Source organism: Urocitellus parryii, chromosome 1 (assembly GCF_045843805.1).
Source record: "Urocitellus parryii isolate mUroPar1 chromosome 1, mUroPar1.hap1, whole genome shotgun sequence".
Classification (NCBI taxonomy): domain Eukaryota; kingdom Metazoa; phylum Chordata; class Mammalia; order Rodentia; family Sciuridae; genus Urocitellus; species Urocitellus parryii.
The window spans coordinates 117,625,925-117,637,096 of NC_135531.1; the positions used below are offsets into that span (position 1 = coordinate 117,625,925).

The window sequence follows — 11,172 nt, forward strand, 5'->3', positions numbered from 1 at the left end:
ATTCGAGCTGTTTTTTGGGTTTGTTTGTTTGTTTGGTTTGGTTTGGTTTGGTTTTTTTGTACCAAAGATTGAACTTAGGCACTCAACCACTGAGTCACAACCCCAGCCATATTTTATATTTCATTTAGAGACAGAGTCTCACTGAGTGCCTCGTGTTGCTGAGGCTGGCTTTGAACTCACAATCCTCCTGCCTCAGCGTCATGAACTCTAGGATTATTGGCATGCACTACTGTGCCTGGCTGGTTTTTGGTTTTGATCAGGTATTTTTGTCACAGCAATGCAAAGCTCACTGACACAATTACTCAGCACAATCATAGAGAGTTTAAAGTGTTTACAAGAGATGTCAAATATGGAAAAACATACGATAATCAATAAATCAGTTACATTATATTAGCAGAATGAAAAATACATGTCTACAAATGGATGTGTTGATTAAATATTTCTGGCATATACATATAATGGTATGTAATTCATCCTTAAAGAATGAACAAATGATACATGCAACAAGGTAGCTTAATTTCAATGATGTTAGGGTAACTTCAGCCAGAACACAGATCATATACTGAATGATTACATTTATTTCACAAATATGTAAATTCAAAGATACAGAATAAATTTAGTGTTTTCCAGTGACTGCAATTAGGCATAATATGGAAAATGTGTGTAATGGATTAGAAGGTTCATTTGAAGTAAAACAAGTATTTGGGAACAAGATATAGCGGGAAGTTGTGCAATGAGGCACTGTGGTAAATAAGACTAAGCCAATAACCATGAACTGTTGCAAAGCTTAACTTTATGTCACGTAGATTTCATCTCATTGATAAGAAATTTTGGTGCTGAACTGCAGACAGCCTTAGAGGTTTCCCACTTACAGATTGGGGAGTGAGTGAGAGTTGCCCACCACCCTCAGTGTTCACTGATCCCCATAAACACCCCTAACTCACACTGAGGTGAAGGAGGACAGAGATGGAAACACACAGTGAGCACCATCAGTCTCTCCTCAGTGTTACCCGATTCTCAATAACGACTCAGGGCGATGCCCAGCAGAGGAGTTCCTCTGTGCCATCCACTGTCCACATTGGCACATGCCCAGGTCCTCTCTCCTGGGCTCTGGAGAGGGAAAGAAAGAAGTGGGGTAAGGCTGCAGTAGTTATGGAGGAGCTGAAGACAACAATGAATCTTCATGGTGCCGACAACTCCATAATGAATCACTATGGCTCTTGTTTATTTTATAATCCATGTTATATCAAGCAGCTAGCTCCTTGTATGCTTATCAATTAACCCAAATCATTTACTCTTGGAAATACAAAGATCAATAGGTACTTCCTAAGTAGAACCCCTTTGCACGTTGTTCTCCAGAGTGGCAAACAGATAAACAAAGCTCTTGTTAAAAAACAAGAGAACAAGGAAAAAAAAAAACATAAATTCCCCCATGACACCAGCAATGCGACCACAAGTGCAGTGACCCCAAGGTCCCGGTGATGTTGGGATGATGCACAGTGCTGCCCCTCACTTGAGCAGCTTTGCTCCTTTTATTAATTAGTTTAATCACATCAATCTCTAACCTACATTCTAACCACCTCTAAATAAGCCCCTCTTTCTTCACAGATGACCCTTTTTTCCTCAATTCAGGCAAATTCCCCTGACACCCTGCAGGAGTGATGGTCAGTCAGAAGCACGGTGTGGCTGCCAGCCCTGGTGATGTGCCCCTGGCCTGGGAGACCTGGCCAGAAGCACGGTGTGGCTGCCAGCCCTGGTGATGTGCCCCTGGCCTGGGAGACCCGGCTTCCCTTCCTTGATGGTAAATAAAGTGAGGCCAGTGTGCCACCTGGCATGACAGATGACTTCAGGACTCCTGTCACCTTCTTGCCTGTTGGCCACAGATGATGTATATCTTCCCACCTCCTTGCATTCCAGAAGCACTGGACATGTAGATTGTATCAGTTTTGAAAGTAATCATGATCTTGTGCTGGTAGACACACAGATATGTCCTTGACAGCCTGACACCTGGCAGGGGACACACAGCCTAGTTGTAAGTCCAAAATCACCTTATTGGCTTCCCCAATTTCAAAGAAAAAAGCGTGGTTTGGGAGGCTGAGGACGAAGAGTCAAATCATAGGTTTGTGGCCAGTCTCAGCACCTTAGCAAGGCTGTACACACTTAGTGAAACCCTGCCTCAAATTTTAAAATAAAAAGGGCTGGGAAGTGGCTCTGTGGTTAAGCACCCCTGTGTTCAGTCCCTGGGAAAGAAAGAAAGAAAGAAAGAAAGAAAGAAAGAAAGAAAGAAAGAAAGAAAGAAAGAAAGAAAGAAAGGAAGGAAGGAAGGAAGGAAGGAAGGAAGGAAGGAAGGAAGGAAGGAAGGAAGGAAGGAAGGAAGGAAGGAAGGAAGGAAGATGGATGCCAAGAAGTGTAAATTTCCCAAATTCCATCCTCCTCCAAGACACTTTTTATATTCAATGTAAATACAGTACACTTTTTCTACAGTAGTATAAATTCCAAAGAATTATAGAATTATATGTGGAAGCACTTTTATTTACATCCTGTAAAATTAGAAGAACCTATGATCTCCCTGGACTTCAATATTAATGACATTTTGTCTCAGTAGTTTAAAACCACTGTGTTTACACTATCAAGCTCACTTATTTTTTAATTTGTTCTTTTTAGGTATACATGACAGTAGAGTGCATTTTGACATATTATACATACACAGAGTATAACTTTTCCTCTAATTAGGACCCCATTCTTGCAGTCGTACATGATGTGGAGAATCACAGCTCACTTTTAACATTGTGAAAACTGTGCTCCCCTGTCCTTACTGAGGCACCGTATCAGGCTGCTGGGCACCTGTGACTGTCACAGGTCAATGGTGGCTTACAGGGCAGCGAGAGTGAGGGAGCAGCCAGCGTCCCTTCCAGGGCTCTACAAGGTCTGAAGTCTGCACAGTGAGTCTCTGCTAGGGTTAAGGCTGGCCCCTAGGTCACAGGACATGCCCCGTGAACCCAGGATGGAGAGAGGTGAGTAAAAGCCACTAAGTCAGCTACTGAGACACAGTTAAATGATGTCAAGAAGTGAAATGCACTGAGAAAACAGGGTGAATAGCAGCATAGAGGAGAAGCTCCAGACAGGAGTGGAACTATGGGAGGGCTCCATGTTGGCTCTGGGTCCTGAGGACAGCTGAGAGGAGAGATGGGGAGGAGGAGAGAGGGGAAGAGGCAGGCTCACTCCCAGGTGCTCCCTCTCAGAACCCTTGGGAGGGGCCTCCTTGACTGCAGCAGGCTCCTTAGAGCCGCAGTGACATCTCTGTTGCGCAGGCTGTAGATGAGGGGGTTCAACACAGGGGTGAGGATGGTATAGAAGGCCGACACCATCACATCCTTCTGCACTCTGTGGTAGGAGCCGGGGAGCATGTAAGTGTAGATGGCTGCACCAAAGAAGAGTAGCACCACTGTCATATGGGAAGAGCAGGTGGCCAGTGCCTTCCTGTGGCCCTCGGCTGAGCTGGTGCTGTGGATGAGGTGCAGGATGAGGGTGTAGGAGCTGGAGATGACCACGGTGGGCACGAGGAGCATGAGGACGCAGCACAGGTACATGAGCATCTTGTAGAGGGAGACGTCCGAGCAGGAGAGCCTCAGCAGGGCAGGGGCCTCGCAGAAGAAGCTCAGGATCTTCCTGGATTTGCAGAAGGGGAAACTCATGGTGATAGGCGTGAGCAACAAGCCGTCCAGTGCTCCCAGGAGCCAGCAGCCAGACACCAGCAGCCGGCAGACCCTCTGGTTCATCAGCAGTGGGTAATGCAGAGGTCTGCAGATGGCGGCATACCGGTCATAGGCCATGGCCGACAGAAGGAAAAACTCAGCCCCTGCCAGGGTCAGGTAGAAGAGCATCTGGATCCCACAGCCTGCAGGGGAGATTGTATGGTCTCCCGTGACCTGGCCCACCAGCATCTTGGGCACAGTCACAGAGATGTACAGGAGATCCATGAGAGAGAGCTGGCTGATGAAGGAGTACATGGGGGTCCACAGGCGGGGCTCTGAGTAGATGAGAAGAATGAGGAGGGCGTTCCCAGATAGGGCCATCAAGAAAATGATGAAGGTCAAAGTGTAGAGGAGGGTAGTGTGGGTGGTGTTCCCAAAGAGTCCCACGAGGAGGAAACTGGTGCTTAAGTTTGATTCCATGAAGTTTCCTTCCCCACATGCATATCTAGCAGGTAGTTTCACCTACGAAGAGTGAGGGTTATCACTCTTCCTCCATCACGCCTGCGTGACTGTCCCAGTCTGCTTGGGTAAGACATGCACATCGAGCTATTTCCCCACACACTGGGTTAAACCGAGGTGTAATCCTAAATTCAAATCTCAGGGAAGTGAAGCTGTGCACGGCCTCAGGAACAGATTAAGCTGTTCCTGAATCTCGGGACCTGCGGGCTCAACCGGGTCTCACTGCTGAAAATCAGAGTGAGGCAGATGTCGAGGTTGATAATGTCAGTGGAGCTAAAAATCACACCTGAATACTACAGTCTCCTCCAGTATCCTCTCCTCCTATATATGCATCATGTGGACCCCGTGCAGGGCAAAGAGCAGCAGTGGCTGGCCACCACTACAAGGGATTTAACCCACTAACCATCCTGCAGGAACATGATATGTACAAGAAATGGCAGAAATAAAAGTTGGAGATGCTCTAAATATCAACTATTTAGTTTAAAAACAGATTAAGCACTTATTTTTCCTTCTGAGGATGCTGTTTCTCCCCTAAAACAGTGCCTGGGAGCGCAACATTCCATGTGCAGTGATAGGGGGAATGGAGTTGAAGGGCCAGGGGAGCAGTTGTGTTAAGACTCGGTGCTGCAGCCCCTGCCCGTCCTTGGATTCTTTGAGCCCTGAAGTCCACTTAGAAAACCAGTAGAGTCATCCTCTGGGATCCACAGCTTTGCTCAGGAACAGCTCCACCTGAGATGCACCCGCAGGTTTTCAGCTGACTGGTGTGAGTCACACTGGGCATGAGGAATATCATCCTGCACTCAAAGTTAAGGAGACGTCAGGCTGCAGACTACTGAGGGGTGGGAGTTCTGTGGCTGTCAGGCTGGTTGTCCCGGGGGTGCTGCACCCAGGGTAGAACAGCATGCAGAGGAAAAGTCACACAGCAGCTGAGTCCCAGGTACACACAAAGCAAAGCGCAGTGAACCATGGGCAGGCAGAAAAGGCGAGCCTTCGGGAAAGCTGAAGTGGGACTCGTGCAGGAGACAGCAGCAAGGATCAGCGGCTAGTGTTCCCTGGCCTCCTTCCTGGTGCAGAGTCCAGCAGACCTGGCAGAGCAAAGCCTTGTGCTTCGCTTCTCTGCTCCCCAGTGAGTGAATCTGCACCCAGCGAAGTCGTCCCCATCCTAAAGATGGGCGATGGGTACACTGGGGAGGCAATAGGGAGTTTCATCAGCAGGTTCTTGGCCTGAGGGAACTGAGACACAAACCTGCTGTGTGACCTCCACGCTGCTGACGAAGCCTGAACCAGCTCCCCAGGGGAACCTAGGAACCGCAGCCACCACTTGTCATCTATCCATCTTCCCCACGCTTAGCCTGCGCTCAGGACGGGACACCTGCTGTCCTAAGCCTCTCCAGAGATCCACCTTTCTGGTTTCTGTTGCTGTCCTGCTCTTGATTTTTTTTCCCATTTGGTTTTCCAAGTATATTGTAACTTTCCACTTACAACAAACCTGGAAGTTGTACATATTTGACAATTTGATGGGGTAAAGCTATAAAAATCTCCATCTTTTTCAGTAGCACAGGCATATTGTTTTTTAAATTATTTTCCCAGCTTAAAATCATGTTTTCATAGTTGGTATTCATTGTCTCTCTCTATGAAATAAATCTGAATTTCAGAAAGGCAGGATTGTGCAGAACACACATAGTCAGACTATGAACCCAGACAGGATTGAAGGTCCCAGCTCTCTTCTCCTCAGTCTGTAATTGTTCTGTGCACCACCCAATGACCGCTTCAAGTCCTTTTCAACACAACCAAGCATTGCCCTTCAGTACCCTAATCAAGCAAGGGTAGGGGCCACGTAGGTACTCTCCTGGCAGACTTGTAAGCTCATAGTAGGTCCACAAGAAACCTACTCACAGTTTAGCTATCTCCTAGTTGTGTACAAGTTCACTCCATAGCCCCAAAGTTCAAAGGAATTCATGCCTGACATGTTATCACCAGAACAGCTTCCCACTGTCCCTTCTGTTTCTGTGGGAGTGCCCGGCCCCACAGACTCGGGGCTGTGTGGAGGCCACCAGGGGAAGGCAAAGACTACAACTGAAATTGGCATCGGCTAAAGCTGCAGTCCAGCTGCCCTGCTGGCTTCAGACTGCGTGATCTCAGTAGAGACCCTAAAATCCCTATGGCTTCTCAGAATCCAATCAAGCAGCACATGTACTCTTGTGTCTATGAATCGCAAGACACATTCGATTCCAACACCCGGCTTGGTCTAAGCCTTCTTTGGGGCAGGGTAAGCCTCCTTTCTCATTGCCCTCTGCCTCCAGGCCCAGAGACCTCCCTTGAAGGTCTGTCTCTTTGTTACCTAACTTGAAATGGAGAAGCGTGGGACGCCAATCTTGGGCACCCTTGTGCACTTCCCGGCACAGGGAGGCACAGGCATTGACTGGGCTTGTGTCTGTTCATGCCAACTGACTCGGGGACTGAGACCCAGTCCATCTCCACCTTGACTCTGAGGCCTGTTCTGCTTCCCCCAGGCTCCAGCTACCTCCAAACTCCACACCTCCACCTTTGCGCCTCTGTGCCTTTGCATCTTTGTGCCTTTGCATTTTGAGACTCCCCCAGGCTGTTCCGTGCCTGGCCTTACTCAATCAAGTTGTCTGAATTTCAGCACCCTACCCACTCAACTGCACTGCCAGCTCCTGCAAGGGTCTTCTGTACCCTAAAGGAGCTGACACCTCTGAGGGGACCCAGAGCTTTGACTGCCATTCCCAGAGGCCTCTGTCACCTACTGCTGATTCCATTGCCTCTTTTCAAATTCCAACATTAATTCTGCATGAATGACATGTATATCTACAATTAAAATAGAAGGTATTTTAAAAGGGTACCTGTTGTATAAGAATGAAAGTTAAAAAATATGAATTCTTTAAAAATTATAGGTGGAGGATGAATGTATTTGAATACATAAAACCACAAAATTCTCCCTACATAAATTTTAACTAGTGTTAAATGAGCTGTATACTGATAATATGAATGTTTTACTCACATATAACACACTTCAGTTAATAATTTATAAAGGGGCAGGGGATATAGCTCAGTTGGTAGAATGCTTACCTCACATGCACAAGGACCTAGGTTCAATCCCTACCACCACCAAAAAGAAAATAAAAATAGTTTTATAAGGTTAATCTAGAAAACACATAAACAGATTCAAGAGTACAAAGAGAAATCAATAATGAAGCTCTCCATCACCCTGGATCCTAGAGACTGAACCAGGGGATGCCCAGTGCCACCAACAGACTCCAGGTACTCACGGCAACACGGGGTGCACTTGGCATCTCCTCACACAGTCGCAGGGGTCGCTGCCTCTCAACCCTGCCCACTCCAAGGGACCCAGGTCTGAACCTAGAGCAGCACTCCTTCCTCACCTCCTGCTCATGTGGTGTAAGGAGGTCACATGTTCTAACCATTCACTGTTTGTTTGTGCTAGGAGGTACAGTGCTTGTTTCCTTCCCCATGTCCCCCAGCAATACCATCATGCCTGGCACATAGGAAAAATTAATTAGCATCTGTTAAGTGAATAAATAACTGGAGAAGGCAAATTTATGTTCCAAAATTAAATTAGTGCCACCCCTTTGGGAGTGAATTAGTAATGGCTTTTAACTTAAAGAAGTTCTTCCCCTACACCTTACACAGTGGCTTTATGCTGATGCTCCACCTATTCTGGGTGAACATCATAGGTCTTACAAGTTAATGTTTAAAGGTAGTTTATTTCTAATGGAAAGTTTTCATTACCATTGCAATTTGAATTATTCTAAAAATGAAATCACATGCCAGGTATGTTGACTTGCACAGTTTCAATTACATGTCACCTAAATACACCTAGTTCTGTGGAAAGTTTTCCTGTAGCTTGTAGCCATTTGCATGTCTTCTTGCAGATCTCTTACCATTCTTTTATGAAATTATGTTCAGTAAGCATAAGAATAGGATTCTCTCTGCACATAACTGGTGATCTGTGTCACATGGCTTCTTATGTCCGTGCCCACACTGCCCTGACTGCTGAGCGCTGTGTCTGGTGAGGGAAGGACAGCCAGGCTGCACCCTGAGTCAGGATGGAGAACCATGATCTGTGGGACTTCCAATCTGCTGCAGAAGAGACTTGTCAGCATTCTTTTTTTTTTTCAAGGATTGAACTCAGGAAGATCACAAAGATAAAAACATTATTCATAGAATTGGAAACAATAAAGATATGTAATTTTGATTTCTTCTTCTGGTTCATTCTGATCAGACACCAAACATCTTAGCAGCATTATAATATCATCTATACTCAGATTTACACTTCTCACTAAATCAGAAATTTGAGATATTTATTCATATGTTTAATAGTTATCTTCAAAATAGAGAATTCACTGAGAAATCAAACTTTTTCCATGTACATTTACATTTAATTTACATTTAGTTGCTGCTATAAATTAGATATTAGTGGTTTCTCCAGCTTCAGTCTGATCATGTAACTTATAGCAACAAGATTCAGATTCTTACAGAGATTTCCTAATTAGCTGAAAGATCCTCTACGAGCCACTCCACGTCTCTGCCTTTTTTTTTTTTTATTGGTCGTTCATAACATTACATAGTTCTTAATACATCATATTACACGGTTTGATTCAAGTGGATTATGAACTCCCGCTTTTACCCCGTATACAAATTGCTGTATCACATCAGTTACCCTTCCATTGATTGACATATTGCCTTTCTAGTGTCTGATGTATTCTGCTGTCTGTCCTATTGTCTACTATCCCCCCTCCCCTCCCCTCCCCTCCCCTCCCCTTTTCTCTCTCTACCCCTTCTACTGTAAATCATGTCTTCCATTTGTATTCTCTTGACTTACCCCTCCTTACCTCTTATATGACATTTTGTATAACCCTGAGGATCGCCTTCCATTTCCATGCAATTTCCGTGCACAAAAGTTAACTCAAAATGGATCAAGGAGCTTGATATTAAATCAGAGACACGGCATCTGATAGAAGAAAAAGTTGGTTATGATCTACATGCTGTGGGATCGGGCTCCAAATTCCTCAATAGGACACCCATAGCGCTAGAGTTAACAAATAGAATCAACAAATGGGACTTACTCAAACTAAAAAGTTTTTTCTCAGCAAAAGAAACGTCTCTGCCTTTGCTCATACCAAACAGGGATAATAACATTACAACCTTATATATGTGCCTTCTAGCTAAGCAGACTGAAGACCATGTGAAAGTATTTGCTGAAGTCACCTAATATGTGTCAGGAAACATACATAATGTTCTATCTACAAAAATGTGCCAAGTCTATCCTTACCAGTTAATCCCTTCTTAGTTTTAGGGTGGATTTTCACTCTCCACACCAAATCAGTCTTATGGCAATGGCATATTATTCGTGATTTTTAAATTGTTTCCCCATTTGATCAATGTGAGAAGTAAAGGAATTTTCAAAACTGACTTCAAATGTGAATATTGTCATTTGATTTTCTATTTTCACTCAAAGATAGACATAATTGAAAATTAAAAAACAATAAAAAACAGAAAAGTCAATAAATCAAACACTTGATTGCTATAGTTGGGATTAGAAATGTCCCCCAAAGCCCAGAGTTGAAGGATGGTCCCCAGGGTGGTGCTACTGGAAGGTGTCACTTTCAGGAGGCAGGGCCTGTCGGGAGGCAGGTAGGTTGTTTAGGGTGTGTCTTTGAGGGAATGTTGGGACCCCAGAACCTTCTCGTCTTTCCTTGCTTCCTGGCCACCGTGAGTGACAGCTTAGCTGCACCAGGTGTACACCATGATATTCTGCCTTGCCACAGACTGAAGTGATAGGATCAGACAACCACAGGGAGGAACCTCGGAAGCTATGAGCCAGAATGATCTTTCCTCCTTGTAAGTTTTTTATCTTGGGTATTTTGTCACAGTGATGGAAACCTGAAAGTGATTCTTAAAAAGATCAAACAAATGGATAGATTAGTAGCCATATACAGAGACAGAAGAATCAATCATCCCCACATACGTATACATTCCACTTGCAATGGAATTGGTCTTATGGTGATTACAGGAGATAAAACAATTCAAATAGAGAATACAAGAAGCAAGTGAGAGTAGATTGGTTCAAAATTTTTTTTGAGATATTAGTTTTATTATTATTCAGGTATTGTGAGGCCAAGATCAGGAGAAGGCAAGGAATGAATGAGGTTAAAATGCTGTACTCACAGATCTCAAGAGAAAAGGGAAAGCTGTGCCATGCGGAGAGTGGGGGAATGAGGGCACATCAGGGGGATGAGGGAGCCAGGAGAAAGAGCAGACAGCACACAGCTCAGACCCATGAAAACTTCCTAAGGTGAGGTGTCGGGCCAGGAGGGTTTCATTACAGCAGGACCTCACAGGAGTGGCCGGTCTCCCAGGACCTGCCATGGTGAAATTTGAAGCCATCTAATGATCCCAGGAACCAGCAGCCAGATGCCAGGAGGAGTCTCAGTCCATGGCTCATGTGGACAGAGGAACAGGGAGGATGGCAGACAGCCACATAGCATCATGGGCCAGGAAGCTAGAAGGCAGTACTCTGCACCTCCCACATCAGGTGAAAGCTCATCCAGGTTTCACAGCCGAGGACTGAGATGCCCTCGTTTTGGCAGATTGGTTCACCAGCATTTGGGGCACAATGACAGAAGTATGTATCAGTCCATGAGTTGAAAACTCACTGATGCAGAAGCAGATGAGGACATGCAGTGAGGAGTCCCTGTGGCTCAGAAGTATCAATGCAATGTTCCCAGACTCAGCCATCAGGAGTGTTCTGAGAATGAGCAGAGGTGGCCAGGGGGTTAAAGGACTGGCCAAGATCCCCAACAGGAAAAGGTGAGTACCAGGGCCTTCCTGCCAGCCACATAATGGACCAAATGGTCAAAGTGACTTTAACCAGAGGACAAAGCAAATCTTTTGTTATTTATAAGCATACAGTTAT

General features: G+C 45.3%; 1 protein-coding gene across 1 annotated transcript; it reads right to left on the reverse strand.

The window, feature by feature from the left end:
- Nucleotides 1-3,218: 3,218 nt before the first annotated feature.
- On the reverse strand, nt 3,219-4,175 carry LOC144254528 (olfactory receptor 2T3-like). The gene has a single exon (XM_077797826.1). It carries the CDS (start codon nt 4,173-4,175, stop codon nt 3,219-3,221), a length of 957 nt encoding a protein of 318 aa, XP_077653952.1.
- Nucleotides 4,176-11,172: the final 6,997 nt, after the last annotated feature.